The sequence below is a fragment of the Centropristis striata genome, chromosome 16 (genome assembly GCF_030273125.1).
Source record: "Centropristis striata isolate RG_2023a ecotype Rhode Island chromosome 16, C.striata_1.0, whole genome shotgun sequence".
Classification (NCBI taxonomy): Eukaryota; Metazoa; Chordata; class Actinopteri; order Perciformes; family Serranidae; genus Centropristis; species Centropristis striata.
In genome coordinates this window covers 28,682,599-28,700,853 of record NC_081532.1, presented here as the reverse complement: position 1 = coordinate 28,700,853, position 18,255 = coordinate 28,682,599, and the positions used below count along the sequence as shown (strand labels likewise).

At 38.8% G+C, this 18,255-nt stretch overlaps 1 protein-coding gene across 1 annotated transcript in view; it reads right to left on the bottom strand.

The window, feature by feature from the left end:
• Positions 1 to 1,005: 1,005 nt before the first annotated feature.
• bahd1 (bromo adjacent homology domain containing 1) overlaps positions 1,006 to 18,255 on the bottom strand; it is a 48,507-nt gene continuing 31,257 nt past the window's right edge. The window contains exons 2-7 of the mRNA XM_059352526.1: positions 15,347 to 17,064; positions 8,377 to 8,786; positions 7,970 to 8,129; positions 7,785 to 7,864; positions 3,056 to 3,147; positions 1,006 to 2,017 (exon numbers count right to left, since the gene is read on the bottom strand). Coding sequence (XP_059208509.1) covers positions 1,825 to 2,017; positions 3,056 to 3,147; positions 7,785 to 7,864; positions 7,970 to 8,129; positions 8,377 to 8,786; positions 15,347 to 16,961 — 2,550 coding nt within the window. The 5' untranslated portion in view covers positions 16,962 to 17,064 and the 3' untranslated portion in view covers positions 1,006 to 1,824. The remainder of the gene's footprint in view (positions 2,018 to 3,055; positions 3,148 to 7,784; positions 7,865 to 7,969; positions 8,130 to 8,376; positions 8,787 to 15,346; positions 17,065 to 18,255) is intronic.

Genomic DNA, 18,255 nt, shown 5'->3' with positions numbered 1-18,255 from the left:
CTGCCTCTAGTGGCAGTAGTAATAATGATGTGACTAAAGGTGGAAGTTAGGGGATCTAGTATCAAGATCGGTAAGGTCCGCGTGGCGAGGAGGTCAGGATGGATAGACAAGTCGGACAAACGGGGCTTTTAATTGCATAAATCAAGTTAGGTAACACTGTGTCCTGAAATTACATAACGCAGGCCTACGCAAAGTACTTAACTTGTGGATGTAACTTAATTTACATAACAGACATACTTATTACGAGATTTATTTTCTGAAATGAGGACATTTCTACTGAAGGGGGAAGAATGTAATATGAGATTAATTTAGTTTCACAATTATTTTAACTATATTCTAATTGTCAATTTACTTAAATAACACTGATTTGTAAAATGTATTGAACTTTAATAATTTAGCCTAACTATTATTTATTTAATTTGGAACCAATTTATTTTGTTGTGAAATGACAAACAATGGTTTTCCGGGTCGGAAGCTGATGCTTCTTCTTCTTCTTCTTGCGCATGTGTGTTGAGGTTGTTTTTTTTTTTTTGTTTTTTTTACACAATCCATATTTTTCCTCAACTGAACCAAGTAGTTTTGTTGCCACAATGAACAATGCATTAAATTTAAACTTGAATAAACATGAGCGCAATGGGAATGACCTAAAGTGACAGATTCTTCAGAGATATTTGAGAAAAATTTATTTAATTTGTACGATTAGTTTTAGTTAGTTTAGTTAGATTTAGTTTCGCTCATGGCCCATCCATTAACATGGAGGGGCAGAGTTTATGTCCTACAGTCATAGTAAAATTATTGGACGACGCTTGTTTTCTTCAATTTCTTGTTCATTTTAATGCCTGGTACAACTAAAGGTAAATTTGTTTGGACAAATATAATGATAACAACAAAAATAGCTCATAAGAGTTTAATTTAAGAGCTGATATCTAGACATTTTCCATTTTACTGTCCAAACAAATGTACCTTTAGTTGGACCAGGCATTAAAATTAACAAGAAATTGAAGAAAACAAGGTTGGTGTAATAATTGTTTCCATGACTGTATATGTCCTTCAGCCCAGTCCATTAAAAAAAGTGACACCAAGGGGTTCTCATCAAGCATCAATATGTGACACGTTGCTCTGTCTTCAGCTAACTGGTCCTGAAAGTAGGTTCATACTTAGCATGCAGACAAAAGAGCGACATCAATCAAGTCATCTAACTTTTGGCAAGAAAGCGAAAAAGCACATTTCCCAAAAACTAATCCTTAAAAACACCTTGAGCACAGATGTTCACTCTGGAGCTTTTTTTCTAAGTGTGATTGACTTACAGAGAAATCTAATGACAAATGTGATGAAATCTTCAGCCACTCAGAAATCTGCTTTGTTTCCTCTCAAGGGCCTATGCAGCTTGATATGCCTCAGATTTTTTCCTCAGCTATGGCGTATCATTGAGACACTCTGATATCTGTCAGGCAGACAGTAAAAATAATTCACATGTAACATCAACCTCTCTTCATATCTATCAAATGTCACATTTCTAAGAGCTACAGTAGCATTTTCTACAGCAGAGTACGTTCCAGGTTCTTCACACAGCTGCTACGACACCACAGAGCCATTACACTGCCATATTTACTCTTATACAATATGTCAAGCCAGAACTCATTACTAAATAAATGTGTGCCATGTACTTATGAACAAAACAAAAGTAGCTCATCTCTCAATCCTTCATCCTGAACTTCCAGTCCCTGTCACACAGGCAGCAGGTAGGTATGTAGCTAATCAAAGCTGTGGATGTAGAACATTATCTCACGTCCCATGGCGTTATGAGTCACGCCCCGTCAGATGCTACTGCAGGTTCTTGAGGAGGCGTCCGTATCGGAAGTCGTAGACGTGTCGACAGAAGAACACCAGCTCTGTGTCGACGTCGTCGGGCACACAGTGGTGGGTGGGCATGGGGTTGCCGACGAAGGGTGGCACCACGAGGGAGGCGACACAGTCACGCACGCCCTCCCTACGGCGCTTTACCAAGGCACAAAATCTGCAGGAAGCACACATTAGGGTTGTCACAATACTAAAATTTTCAACTCGATACTGAAAATATTTGATACTCGATACCATTTTCGATACCACCAGGATAAAAACAAGGACCCCAAAATTGAATATAAATAGTTTTATGAACAAGAAAAATGCAATATGTAAAAATGAACAGAACCACAGGTTAAATATTTATAATAAAAAACAGGGTAACGCTGTATATATATTATATATAGGTCCTTAATAACCATTAATTAACAAGTAATAAGGCATTGTTCTCGCTTTAGATCCGGTAGTTGCAAAAAGCATAGTTAACTTATAGTTAACTTATAATAGATGAGCAATAAAGTATATTTTAAAATCAATAAGCAAACAAAATAAGATTAATAAAGGCATGGCAAAGACATAATGGGTGGGTCATGGGTGTTTGTAATGCCATTATTAACACTTATATAAGCTTATAAACACACAATAATGTTAATAAGCATCTTGTAAGGACTTACTAGGCTTTATTACTTGTTAATTAATGGTTATTACAAGGACCTTAATATAAAGCGTTACCAAAAGCAGTTGTGCAAAAAGAAACTGCAACTATGACAACAAGCTTCAGGTCTGAGGTAGTGCAAAAAATAAATAAATACAATAAACAATAACAGTTAGAACAATATTCTGAGGTTGTATGCTGTGCACAGTATTAGGCAAGCTCGATAAAAAAAAAGAGGGGGGTACCGATACATTTGAAAATGAATATCGTATCCGGATACAACGTTTTAGTATCGATACTTTTTTGAGTATCGATACTTTTGACAACCCTAGCACACATACAGGACATCAAACTCCATCACCTTCAAAAGAGATTCATGAAAGTGGGATGAACCTGCCTGCTTTTTATGTTAAACATTGTGGATTCTTTTGAGCTTCAAAAACCAGCACTGTGGGATTTGCTCAGCGGGCTATCTTTCAAAAGCAACATGTGTGATGTAGGGAATATAGAAAATGAGCTACAGGCAGCACAGAATGTCAGAATGCTTTCTTTACTTACCGACAATACTGTGTCAGTGTTAGGACATAGCATTTGTCTTCAATACAGGCCACACTGTTCACATCCTGGTGACGAGACGCAAAGATCTCATTCTGCGGAGAGAAAGTTTCAGTTAGCTCCAAACACAAACAGAACCTGATTAAACAGCTGGGATATTTGCCACCTTTTATGTGTTGACAGTACGTGATAGTAACATAGTCGAGGGCAGGGAAGAACTACATGTTCTTACACAGCTAAAGAGACAGAGAGGACAGAGGGGAAACAATCCATCTCTCTCCATTGACTCTGTATTGAATCAAGAGGCTTTCTTGTCAATTCCGTCTGTTAGCAAACACCAGAAACATGTCTAAAAGCTGCTGTGAGATGAAATACACTACCAACAGGGTAAAGAACACATAACTTGGTTTGTAGTTATAATGGGGAAAGCTGTGCGATCCTGAAACTCAGTATATTTACTGTTAAATTATATATGCCATGCAGTCTAAGTGCTAAAATAATCGTATAATATGCTTAAATGTAATAATTTCAGCTAGAACAAACGGCTGACTTTCACCCAGGAGAACAGCTTTGGTGTCCCGTGTGAAAACAAATATAAACAACTTTTAACTTAACTACTTCACTTCCAACATTTACACACATTTATCTACTGATTAAAGTGTCTTATATAACGCCTTACCAATAAGTTTTTTGCCCTAAACCTAGGTCAGTGGTTTTGTACAGTGGTAGAAGAAGTTTTCAGATCCCTTACTTCAGTAAAAGTACTAATACCACACTGTGAAATTACTCAGCTACAAGTAAAAGTCCTGCATTCAAAACTTACTGAAGTAAAAGTACAAAAGTACCAGCATCAAATTGTACTTAAAATATCAAAAGTAAAAGTACTCGTTATGCAGAACGGACCCACTCAGATATTTTATATATTCCCAAAATATTATTTGATTATTTGTATTGATCACCATTTCAATTTTGTAAAGACAGGGCTCGATTTAACTACTTAACATGCTGTTATGAGGTATAATTTAAAAAACTTTCTAATTACTTTAGATTGATCATGTTTTTTTTTATGTTAAAATTCGACCTGAAAAGTAACTAAAGCTGTCAGCTAAATGTAGTGGAGTAAAAAGTACAATATTTGCTTAAAAAAAGTTACATAAAATGGAAATACTCAAGTCAAGTACAAGTACCTCAAAATTGTACTTAAGTACAGTACTTGGGTAAATGTACTTAGTTACATTCAACCACTGGTTTTGTAGCTTAAATTTACAGAAACTGCATCCCTCTGTTGCAACCGTGAACCGTACATGTGTATAATGACGTGTGTGCTATTTTTAGACTGATCCACTGTACTGTGAGCTGTTTTTGACAAACGCTCCTATGTGTCATTATGGGCGGTATTGACAAACGGTCTATTTTTGTCGTTTAGGTTGGAGATCTCATCACTCATAACCCTCGGCTTGTCTCTGTGCTGGCGGGACGTCAGTAGCTACTAATGCATCCTGCTGCATCAGACACTGCTGGCACCGCTTCCATAGCAGGAGAACTCCACTTAATCGGCCAATATAGCACACATTAGGGATGGGAATAATTAATCCATGATCGGTTAATGGTTGTTAGGAATTTGATCGATCACATGGAATTTTTTAAATCATATTTTTTTTTATTTTAATTTTATCTCTGATCTGTGTATCAGTATCACTGAACTGAAACACGGCCGATTGTTCAGTTCTGCGGCCGTACGTCAATAAGCCAATGAGCTGAGAATTAAGTTGGATAAAGCTACAGTTTGCAAACTAAAAGTTGCAATAACAATTATAAAACACACAGAAATAAAAGAGGATTCATTTGAGCAAAACTAGCTTACTGTATCAAACCTTGCTAGCATGAATTACTTTAGTTTAATTTGATCCAAAACATATTCAAACACAAAACACATTTAAATATGAAGATTACTGTGAAAACTAACCTCATGCCTCTTCGGGGGCTAAAACATAAAACATTGAACTCCTTGACGTTATCTTTACAAGATAATCTCACTTGAGTTTTACGATCGTCAGGAAGTCTCTTTTCATCCTTTTAAAATAAAAGCGTCCATTATCAAAAACAGACTTTTGCATAGTACTGTATATATATCTTTAATTTTGCCCATGTGTACCATCAATTAATTGATCGTTAATGTTTTAGATGCTTGAGTTGGCAGGTTTCTTCCCAAAGCCCATCCCTAGCACACAGAGATGAAGGTTTTGTTGCTTCAACTGATGACATTTATCATCAACAGTGATTGGACATCCACATAAAAGGTTGTGGATTTTCCTTTAAGCCCTCACAGTCTGCACATGTACTCAGGGACTTAAAAAGGCTGTCTTCCTCACTGTTCACCAGCTTTTCTGCCTCACCTTCATTTCCAGACGTAAACAGAGACTCACAGGATAAAGATGTTTCTTCCTCCGAGCCGAAGCCCTGCTACTGTTCTCACACAGCTGCTCAGATGTGTTTGTTGTTTGTTAGTGCAGCCGAGAAATGACAGACTTCATGTGGTTTATTGTTTCTAGAGATTTAATAAAGTGCAACTTGTTCCTCTGGGAGATTACTGACAACACGAAGCAAGCACAACAGGAGCTGCTCTGCAACATGTGTGTCTGCCAGCGTTTGTGTTTGTGTTTGTTCTTACACTCTCATCTCTTTCAAACACATTTTTAGTTAGCGAGCGAGGACAAATCTCAGAAGTCTTGAATTGTAATTGTTTTGATGCAAACTCATTCTACAAATAGGAAGAAATCAATGGAAAGAGGTTCAAGAGTAATTGCTAAAAAAAAAAGGCAATTTCTGCCAGTACAAGCAGAAAAATAAAAGTAAAAAGATCCCTTAATGTCATCATAATGACAAACTTTTTCAACTTATCTCAAAATAATAACTTAGTATCTAAAAATAATGAGAAACGTTCTCATTAGGTACTTACTCGTTATTTCGAGATACTGTTGTTATTATGAGAAACTTTGTCATCTTTGAGAAATGTTCTCATTATTTTCCAATACTTAGTAATTATTTTGAGACACCAAGTCATTATTTCGAGAAGATTTGACATTATAATGACTATTTGTGAGAATGGGCTGCCATACTAATCCTCATATCCAATGTAAGAGATTTTTCTATTTTTATAGGAATAAATGAAGCATAAATACCCCCGGACATTTACACGCCTAATTAAAAAGTCCAAAACTAACAATAACTTAATCTGTTTGTTAATACTTTTTGACTTCCCTCCACTGTCTCTGGCTCTCAGCAATAAAACATTTTGTTCCTACTAGGACTAGGGATGGGCGTTTAGAAAAAAACCCTACCAACTCAAGTATCTACGTTAACGTTAACGATCAATTGACCAATTAACTGCTGCATGCATACATGGGCAGATAAAAGATATATACATACATTAAATGGACCTGCACTTATATAGCGATTTTCTAGTCGCTTTGTGACCATTTAAAGGGCTTTACACTACAGAGTGCACTCATTCACCTTTTCACACACACATTCATGCTGGTGGCAGAGGAGACCCTACACGGTGCCACCTGCCACCATTGGGAATTCATTCTCACATCGATGAACGCAGCATCGGGAGCAATTTGGGGTTCAGTATCTTGCTCAAGGATACTTTGACATGTAGGCTGCCATGGTCGGGGATCGAACCACCAACCCTCCGATCAGAAGACGACCTGCTCTACCAACTGAGCCACAGCCGCCTCTATACATTACTTTTGATCATAAAACTAACCCAAGTGGTGATACTGTAAAGATAACGTCAAGGAGTTCAATGTTTTATGTTTTAGCCCCCGAAGAGGCATGAGGTTAGTTTTCACAGTAATCTTCATATTTAAATAAGTTTTGGATCAAATTAAACTCAGTAATTCATGCTAGCAAGGTTTGATACAGTAAGCTAGTTTTGCTCAAATTAATACTCTTCTATTTCTGTGTGTTTTATAATTGTTATTGCAACTTTCAGTTTCCAAACTGTAGCTTTATCCAACTTAATTCTCAGCTCATTGGCTTATTGACGTACGGCATCAGAACTGAACGTTCAGCCTTGTTTCAGTTCAGTGAGTATTGATACGCAGTCAGAGATAAAATTAAAATAAAAAAATACACAGATCAATTAAAAATTCCACGTGATCAACCAAATTCTTAACGACCATTAATCAACCATAGATTAATTATTCCCATCCCTACTGAGGAAAAAAGGATCACAAGATTACAATTTAATTTTGAAAAGAGATAGTAATAGGTAATTTAGGAAGCTGGGAACTAGAAAATAGCTTTTAATAAAATAAACAGTGGAACACTAAATAGGGACTGTTTTCTGTTGTGTATTAATACGTAGAGTAGAAAGGGTGTGTAGGATCGACTCAAAATAAAGTACTGGGGAAATGTTTTTGATAATGACGGGACGTGTGGCTCATTGTTGTGTTTTTAATATTGACACAGAGGAATAAGCTACATCAGTGGGATTAAATTCATAGTTTTGGTCTTTTTGTGAGAGGAGAAATCAGCCTTATTTAAATTAAATTCAAGGTTTAAAAGTGAATTTAACTGATGGTTGTGTTACTTTTACTGAAGAGGGGAAATATTCCATCCATGGTTATAATATACCTCTCACTGGAGCGATGTTCCAGGTGTTCTGCTATATGATTTTAACAAGCACCTGCAGACCACAAAGACTCCAGTATTTGCTTCTCACCTCACAATGTACACTGGGGTTTCGCCCTCCCTGTGTGTGTTCTGGACGGTAGTACCAAAACAAACTCATCATCAGCTCTCCTGAAGAAAACAAAACACACACAGTTCACTTCAGTGTTCCAGTCAGTTATTACCGCATTAATTCAGCTCCCGTTGTGCTGGAGGTAAACACTGTGTGTGTCCTACCTGACTCGGGCTCCTCCCACAGAGATGAGATCTTGGCCACGTAAGGCAGAGTCTTCTTTCTAGGTCCAGACTTCAGCAGAACAGTGTCTCTGACCCGAATCAGCTCTCCGTCCCTCTGGATTCCCTCGAAACACTTCCTCAGCACCAGAGCCTCCTCCCCCTGGAAACACAAGAAATACTGACTCTGAGTGAAAAAGCTCCAGGATGTGATTTGTATTGAATGACTTCTGTGTCTCAACAGAAATGTGGACAGTCAGGTGCTTGGATGAAAGTCAGAAAAAACAGTGAATAAGCTGCGTGAAGCGTGTGATAAATCATCACAGAGTTATGACAGGCGAGTTAAATGACATTTAATTACAGCACCCTTATGGCTGCGTCAAAGCACCAGCATGACTTTCTCTACGTACCACAGAGAAAACCTCCTTCTGAAAGGGCAGGCCAACTGGCTGCCAGCCGTTGGTGGATTTTTGGCGGCCGTTCTTCGGCTGCTTGGCAACCGTACGCCCTCCGACGCTGGCAGAGCCGAGCTTCTGCTTCTTGTCCCTGCTGAGAGGGCAGACAGCCGAGCTGATGCTGCCGGTGCCGCGCGCGCCAGACCTCGACCCGCTGGGCGACTTGGCACTCTGAGGACACTCCTTTGCCACCTGCAGAGGGGGCTGCGGTTGGCTGGGGTCGGACAGCGGGGTCTGAACGTGGGGCACCGATTGGCCGGCTGGAGGCACAGTGGGAACGGGGCAGCCTGTGAGGGTCCTGGGGCTTGGGCTGATGGGGACGGAGGAGGGACTGTGATGGTCGTTGAGGGCTGATGGGTAGTCGTCTGAGGAAAGAACAGGAAACATTACTAGAACATTTACAAATACATTTTTACTGTGCTTGACTCTGGCCCGTGACTCTAACCTATTATTGACACTGCAGAGTAGTTTACAGTATTATCTGTACTGTTGCTGAGGTATGTGACAGATCAAGCTTTCAACAGGTCTGTCTGTCTGTCTGTCTGTGTCTCTGTGTGCCTGTCTGTCTGTCTGTCTGTGTCTCCGTGTGTCTTGGTTAGGGTTAGGCTAGCGATCAGAAGTAACTGGTACAGTGGCAGTTCTACACAGGGGCCTCCAGGGGCCACTGTCCCTGTGAAGAAGCATGATCACTTTATAACAATGAACGACGGAACAATTCTTACCTATTTTTTGTTCAAACAATTTCTCATTGTACACAAAAGGAACGCATAATGTGTACATTGTATCATAGTTTAATTGTGCAATAAAAGCTAAATATAAAGATCATTCTCACTGTACTGCACTTTCAAAATAAAAAAAAGTAATTGTGCACAAAAATGAGAAATGTCATTGTCGTATACAAAAATAACTGTTAATGTTGGTAAGTCTCATTGCTTCAATCAATGTAGTTCTTCCAAATATGAGAATTTTAGCTAAAATAAAGGTTTTGAATGCTTAAATATAATTTTTGACGATTTTTAATGTGCCCCTCTGATGAAACACTGCCCCCACCTTGGCCCCCACAGTAAAATTGGTCCAGAAATTTTCCCACCTTTTTACCATGTCGGTCTTTGAGGCCGTGGGTGCGTGTTGGTGGATCATCTGTGCATCCTACGCCCTCCTAACTCTGACAGCTTCAGCAGACGAATGTGAGTGAGAAGATGAATTTTCTACATTTATATGTATAAATTATTTCTGTAGAGTGGCATTTGCCGACTCATGCGCAGTTTCCAAATGTATTTTTTGACAAATTTTTCTCTCCCTCTCCACTCTAGCTATGATGTCATCCAGTCTAGCCTCTCCATAAGGTAACATTGGGGTTTTTTTTGCCGTGTTTTTGCTGAATAATTTGAAAACTGTTTGCCAAAACCCTTATAAAAGTCATAGCACACTTGTCATGGCTGGTTGATTTGATACCTTTTTAGTATATGAGCTACCAAAACTCCAGGAGGAGTAGTCGACTGCAAAAAAACACGAAAGAATAATAATATTAAGCCCGGTGGATAGTATTTAGTGTGCTTTTTCAAGCACACTCAATAAAAAGAGTGACACACAGACAGTCCTTGAAGGAGCAGCTACAGTTATCAACAACCTTTAACAAGGTTACATAATGGAGACATGGAAGACACTCAGTTGTTATTAGTTCCGCTGAAGCAGCAGAAATAACAAACAGAACCTCAATTAAGGTCAATTATAGCCTTTAACAGAGCAGCCACACACACACACACACACATACACACACACACACACACACACACACACTAAACATCCCCGTAAAGCTGAGAGTGAAAAACACTAACGATAACTGTGTGAAATAACAAGAACAGGTTGTGACACTCCCGTGGAAACAGTTGTGGTGATGACATTAAGGTGAAGTAATGGTCAATTTATTTCAATGTGATCTCTCATCTCTGGATCCAAACTTCATCAGCTGCCGTCATTTCCTTCACAGATAGCACATTAAGCTACCGGCTTTACTGCAATCATCAGCAATTATAGGTTGTATATTATAGAACACATAAACAGAAGTGTAGGATCCTAACCAGAGGTTACTGTGGTAAATGTCATGCTGCTTTATGTACGTTTCAGAGGAAAACGTTTTAATTCACTACATTTGACAGTTAATAGTGACTGCAAATTAAAATTTTTCTGTTCAAAATCTTTGCTTGCCTTAAAAATCTTTGTCTTTCTTTAGATGAACCCTCCTGTTATGTTTGTTTCTCAGGAACAGCAATAATGTTCGTGGGCCAATTTGACATGTTTAATTATCCAAAAGTGTCAGAGACTAAAAAACATTGTTTATATTTCATTATTTATTATTACTAACCATCTCAATTAATATTTAGTGCATTGGTGTTCTTTGCCTCTCACAGATCATGGTTCAATGAGGATAATTCACTCGTTTTTCATGAAAAAAATGCACATTAAAAAGTTTTTTTTATGCACACTGGGAAGACCTAAATATAAAATAATTTTACATCACATTGATTTAGAAGATTTTTTTTTTTTACACTTTACATTTTTTTCTTATAAAACAAAATAACAAATAACAAAACAACAAAATAGGATATTAGCAATATAAGTTGAAAATGTGAAATTTACCATTTTAATTTTATATGGTGATTACACTTAATAAACCAAGCAGAAGAAGTTTCATCCTGAAAAAATACATTTACTATTATTATTATTATTATTTTTAAACTTTGAAATGGGTCAATTTGACCTGCAACATAACAGGAGGGTTAAATTATCCATGTATGTAAAGTGATGCTTACAGTGGTGCCAGCCTGGTGGGTAGTTCAGGCAGGTCCACCTTGTGCTGGAAGTAATGACCTTAAGGTTATGTTCTTTCACTCATGTAAGACTTTATTGTCTTATTTATTATCATCAAGCAGGACAGTTACAGCCCCTGGTTGTGTAGAATTAACAAGAAGGCTTTGAGTGTGTTTGAATTCAACTTTTGTTTCATAAGAAAGGAAGAATGTGCCATTTCTTCTGTCAAAAGTCACATGTGTCGCTTTAAAGTCACAATGAGTCGGATTTTAGACATGACAGAGTGAGTTTATCTTGTTAACGGGCATGTGTCGTCTCATTTTGAGTTCTGCTGTACTTATAGTTGCTAGTTTGAGTGCAGAAGTGCATTCACACTGACAAATACAGCAAAATGCAGTGCACTATGAGCAGTGGTGGAAAGTAACCAAGTACATTTACTAAAGTACTGTACTTAAGTACAATTTTGAGGTACTTGTAATTTACTTGAGTATTTCAATTTTATGTAACTTTATAATTCTACTCCACTACATTTTGAGTTAAATATTGTACTGTTTACTCCACTACATTTAGCTGCCAGCTTTAGTTACTTTTCAGGTCCAGATTTAAGATAAAAAACATCATAAATTTAAAGTGATTAAACATTTTCTTAAAATTAAACCTCATAACAGTATATTAAGTAGTTAAAATGAGTCCTACCTTGAGGAAATGTAAATGCATCAGTAATAATCCAATAATATATTTGGAATATGTAGTATATGTACACATACTATATGTAGTATCTAGGGATGACATTCATGTTGCTTAGCATAACGCCCATAATCATTTGATATGAGATACTTACATGCAATATAGTATATCAGCTAATTGGGTTCATGTTAATGTACTTTCAGTGCAGCATACTGCTAATGTGCTATCTCATGATTAGCATGCTAACAAATACATACCTCCTACAGGCACTGCACTAGTGAAAGAAAAGAGAAAATAGTCTCTACTTTTTGTTGGTTAATAAGTGATCCGTTTTTACTTATTTTTTTAGGGAAGTCCTGCTCATTGTGGCTTTAATCTGAATACTTCTACCACCACAATTACTACATCATGATTTAATTATCTTATTATACAGCTAGGATTCAGAGGCCTTGCACACCCACAGAGGTGTTTCTACTCGGCTAATGAGACGTCTGCTCAGGTGGATGTTGGTCACAAGGGTACCAAGTCCATGTGTCATTAAGGTGGAAGTGGTGCTGCAAAAATGAACACGAGGGCGAGGGAGCTGTCAATCAAACCTGATCTATAAATGCTCGTTGAGTACAGTGAGGAGGTCTAATCAGGCAGAAAAGTGGCAACACCTGTGTGGGAGGACTGTAGCACACATTTTGACCCGCCGTGGCAGAAAAACCACAGGTGTTATTAATAACATTAGCGATGGCTCTGTTCTATTCAAATGTTCCAGTGAGCTGTGACAGCGTGCACAACACCAGGAGAAGCAGTGAAATGGAATTCAGCCATCATTAATTCTATCATTTACACCCGTGCCTTTTCCCACTGTGACATGTCAAAATGTCTTCTATGAAATCTAAAAAGACAAGAGTCTCAATCCTCACAGCCTGACCTGCTTTTTGTGTGCCGGAGACCACAGAAAAGAGAGAATGAGTGCAGCTGAGCACGCTGGGGTGTGTGCACGTGTAATTAGTGTTGTTTCGAGGTCACATTCAGGTGTTTTCAACCATTACACCCACACCCTGAAGCCGCAGACATCACAGAGAGTTTTCCTGTCCTGGTTCACATCTCTGACTCCAACACAGTAACTAAGTGAACTCATACAGTGAGCTCATTAGCTTTCAGCTGCACAGGCCTCGTATTCACTGTCCGGCTGCTCGTATTCAGATGAAGACAAAAGAGGTCTTGCCCTTTATCTGATATTTTTGTGCTACCTCCCACTCGAGTGACATTCCAAAACGGGAGATTATAAATGTCCGACATAATAGCTATTCTATGCACATTGTAGTGCTTTGGCAGCCAGATTAGGGGGGAGCACTGCATACAAAAAACCTAATAACTGTAGTGTGTGTTCATGAAACTTATTAGGGAAGTCCCACTGTCTTACTGAAAGGGGTCAGGGATTTTACACATAAAGTTCAGTCATCTTGTCATGTTGAGCTCAGCCTGGGAAAAAAAAAGTCATTTATTTTCTTTTGTGGCTCTGCAGGGAGCTCTCTAATGTCTGAGGGAAGCCTCGATTACAAACTGGGGGCAAAGAGTTGAAAGATGTAGGCATTTAACCAGTGGGGGAATTAACTAAGTGCATTTACTCAAGTACTGTACTTAAGTACAATTTTGAGGTACTTGTACTTTACTTGAGTATTTATATTTTATTTAACTTTATACTTCTACTCCACTACATTTTGAGGCAAATGTTGTACTTTTTACTCCACTACATTTAGCTGACAGCTTTAGTTAATTTTCAGGTCGAGATTTAACATAAAAACATGATCAATTAAAAGGGATTAGACTTTAAAAATATATATAAATAAATACATCTCATAACAGTTTAAGTAGTTAAAATGAGCACAACCTTAAAAAATAAATAAAACGCTGCTTACTTAAATGTATCAAAAATTATATATTTGGAATATATAAAACAATCTGAGTGGATCCATTCCGCATAACGAGTACTTTTACTTTTGATCATTTAAGTACATTTTGATGCTGATAATTTTTTACTTTAGCTTCACTAAGTTTTGAATGCAGGACTTTTACCTATAGTGGAGTAATTTCACAGTGTTGTATTAGTACTTTTACTTAAGTTAGAGATCTGAATACTTCTTCCACCACTGAATTTATCAGGCAGGGGAAATTTAACAAACGATGCCACTGAGTTGCATTATGGGAAATGTGGGATCCTGTGTTTTTGGAAGCTGATGTATAACAGGGACTTAAAAAAAAGTATAAAAATTTAATCAGTCTGTTGCAAGCCTCCCGATTTTATTGAAATGCAAGACTAAATGATTGTACACTGACTGAAAACAGACCTTGTGATGTGATGTGATTTTTTTTTTTTAAGAGAAATCTGTAATTTTAATAAAGTTAAAGATCCGTTTCATTTTGTGGCCAGCCAATAGCATCATATGCCCTTTGTGTATTCTGCCACAAGCAGCCATAAATTTACTATTAATCAAGTTTTAAGCCACATTTTATGACACATCATTAAGATGTTAGATGTTTAGATATTTTAACCAGACAAAATATTTTAGTAATCAGACGTCTGGAGCTTAATTTATCAGAGAAACAAGCTGAACAAACGTGAGTTATTTAACTCTCAGCTCAAGAGTTTTATGTTCTAATAATATGGTGTTTTATTTATACTTTGTGTCCCCTTTTCCATTATTTTATTAGTGTGGCTTATTTTTGTACCTAAAGTTTTTTATTTTATTTTTGTTTTAATTGTTATTACTTTTATGTCTACTTGTTTATACTGTAAATTGTTAATACGTTATATTTTTTACTTGCTTATTTAATAATACTTTTCTTATATTTCTAGTTTATACTGCTTTTTTTCTTAATTTTAACCAGACAAAATATTTTATACAGACATCTGGATCTTAAGTTATCAGGGAAACAAGCTGAGCAAATGTGAGTTATTTAACTTTAAGGCCAAGAGTTTTATGTTCTAATAATAAGGTGTTTTATTTATGTGGTGCATAGCTTATTTTACTTGTGTATATGTTTTGACCACCATATTAATCATACGTGTCTTTTGTTAGTTGTTCATAATCGATTTACTGGCTATTATTGTTCATCTATTAAAAAAGATAAGATGTTAAAACAACCAAAGGATTTATGGTATCTTCACTCCGCCACTGCCACATGTTCCCCTGCAGCAGCAGCAGTAAATATACACATCCTGTGAAGATTGAGAAATGAAAGAGATAATGGGCACTCTGCTGTCCTTGGGCTTCACATCTGAGGCTCTTGAGAAAGATGTCAGTGTTGTTATATAATGCCATCAGGAGAGATACCAGCGCGTTAGCTCATCTTGTTGGGAGACTTCAAGAAACACTGCTGCTGCAAGTTGACAAAAAGTAAACCCAGTAATGTCAATCTCGTGTCTGCTCACCTCTTTTGATGCTGCCGTGGTTACATGTGGTGCAGTCTGCGGGGCTGAAGGAGCAGCCTCCTCTGGAGAGGCCTGGAATCACACTGGTGTAGGAGGAGTAGCCGTTGATCCTGCAGGGCTCTCCGTAGCAAGCCTCCACCGAGGCGCAGCAGTACACTGGGTGGGTAATCCCTGAGGGCTGCGGACCGCTGCTGGGGAGCAGCTTGGGCCTCTTGCCGCTCTTTGGGCACAAAGCGAGCGGCGACATGGGAGAGGGGGGCGTGTCCGGGTGGCTGAAGTGGACGTAGTAGCCGGGGAAGCAGGTGTAAGTGTGCGGGCTGATGGTGATGGCTGAGTGTGGCGGCTGCAGATGGTGGTGGTGATGGTGATGGTGGTGATGGTGGTGGTGGAACACCTCGGGCGGCGATCCGTCCTCCGGCTCCTTGAAGGGCTTGTCCTTGAGGAAGAGGGCCAGTCTGTGACAGTACTCCACGCACCTCTCCTGGGAGCAGCAGTAGCAGGAGGACACCTCGGCCTCCACTTGCTCCTCTTTGATTGTTTTCACGGAGAATCCCAGAGAGGAGCCGCGGTGGAGCTCGTGTTTGAGACACTCGGGTCCTCCCGCGGCGCCCTTCCACTCCGGAGCCTCGCTTTTACACAAACTACAGCAGCCCTGGATGGTGGCGTCCAGCTGGGAATGCTCCTCGGTACCCTGTTTTATGTGCTTTAGTTGGTCCTCGTGTTTGGGATGTGTTGTTCTTTTGGTCAGTGTTGTTTCTCCACATGCTAGCTTCCCGCTAATCTCATCCTGAGTCGTAGCCGCTGCTTCGCTCCCGCTCGCCGGCGTGGACTCCGACTTCTTCTGCCGTTTGGTTCCGTACTGGGCGCTGGTGAGTCTGAGCAACGTGGCGGCGGTGAGGCCTGCCTGGCGCCGAGGCGTTGGCGCAAACAACGCCAACCAGTCAATCTCCTGAGCCTCAGCTGCCGACCGCCTCTGCTTTTTAGGTCTTTCTTTTGCTTTCCCTCCTGGAGAAACCTTTTTGGTTTTATGACCCTTTTGTTCGGTTTGAGCGAGTCTTTTAGCTTTGTCTTCGTTTGAAGTCTGCCGTTTTTTTGCGAGATTCGACGCGGCGAGAGAATCGTCTCTGTAGAGCAGCAAGCTGTTGACGGCCTCGGCGTTGAGGGAGGCCATTCTCCGCCTGCGGGGCTCAAAGAGAGCCGGGAACATGAGTAAGGTGTCCGATTGGTTGATTTTTGGTTCCAGTGCTTGCTGATTGGCTGTGCGAGTTTTCTTAAGTCCAGATTTGGTCCTTCTTCCACTGGAGCTGGAGTGCAGCTTCTTCTTGACTTCAGCCCTCTTTTCTTTCCCAGCTTTAGGAGCATCCTTCTCTTTACACACGACTCCTTTCTCCTCCAGACGGGTGAGCAGGACGCAGCAGTCCAGCCCGTCTCCGTCTCCCACCGCCAGCGTCTTCTTTCTGTGTCGATGTGGCTCTTTCTTATCCTTCTTTTTCCTCCCTCTCAACTCATTCTTTCTCTCTTTCCCTTTTTTCACGCCACCTCCTTTCTCCTTTCCTCCCTTCTCCTTCCGGGGCTTCCTGCATTTCACAGGCTGGCTCCGTTGAGCTTTCACCATGGTCTCAGCGTCTTCATCCACGGGGTCCTGCGATGGTGGTTTGAGCTCAGAGAGACCGTTCAGCGAGCATCGTCACGGATCATCACCAGCGTCCGTACACTCTCTGGGGAGACACAGACGAGACATTTAACTGTAAAGCGTGCACCACACGTACACACAGAATCCAAGAGTGACTTAATGTAACAGGCAGGATCTTTTGATGCATTATTTAACAACCGGTTTTACTTAGTTTACTGTCAATATCCAGGTCTCCAGAGAGTATGACCACTTAGATAAGCTTTCTCCTTGACATGCAAATACACTGCACACACAAGATGGAGCGAAAACAGAGATAAAGAGATCCTTTAGAGGTCCAGTGTTGGGGAGTAACTAGTCACATGTAAAGGCTTTACGTATTTGAATTTTAAAATTAGATTTAATTCTAATCTTTTAGTTAATGTGAAAAAAATTATTAATTTGCAGTAAAAGTTACAAAATATCGGTGATTACAAAAGGGTTACATACACATATATTATCTGTATATATACTATAATAAATATATTCTTCTGTAATAAGCTTATATAAGATACGATAGATAAGATAAAAGATTAGATATGACTTTATTTATCCCACAGTGGATAAATTTAGTTGTGTCAGCCGCTCAATATACAGACACATAGATATAGAAAACAGAAAAAAGAATATAAAAAATAAGAGCATGTTAAAAAATAAGAGCATGTTAAATAGGTTAAATATGTTATTTATGTAGAATATAATCTTTCTGTTTACACAGTGCATGAATTCTGTCTTTGGCATGTTTGTATGAAGTAACGTTAGTGTCTTTATTACATAATCAAACAGAATAGATCTGAGAGAAAAACTTTTGATCTGCAATAATACATTTTTAATGTATTGTAGTTGCAATAAAACATTGTTTGAGTGTGTTTTGCTCTTAAATCTATTATTTTTGATTCTGTAATAAAGACACAAAAGTTACCCCATATATTTCCAACCACTGTGGGTCAGCAAAGCCGTTGGGACAAATTTGATCATCAAACCTGGAATGAGCCATCGTGAAGACCAAAAAGACCATTTGTTTTCTTATGATAACAGGAGAATGATCCTATTATGTCAGGATAAAAAAGCTTGTTTTCTCAAGATAACAATATAATTAACTTGTGATCTTGAGTTAAGAGCATTAAAAATAATTATTGCAAGCACGGCCTTTCTCAGTTATTTACTGTTACACTTAATCGTCATCATCTGCTCCACGTGCCATTGTCTCGCTTTCCTTTTTTTTTTTCTTACTTTTTTT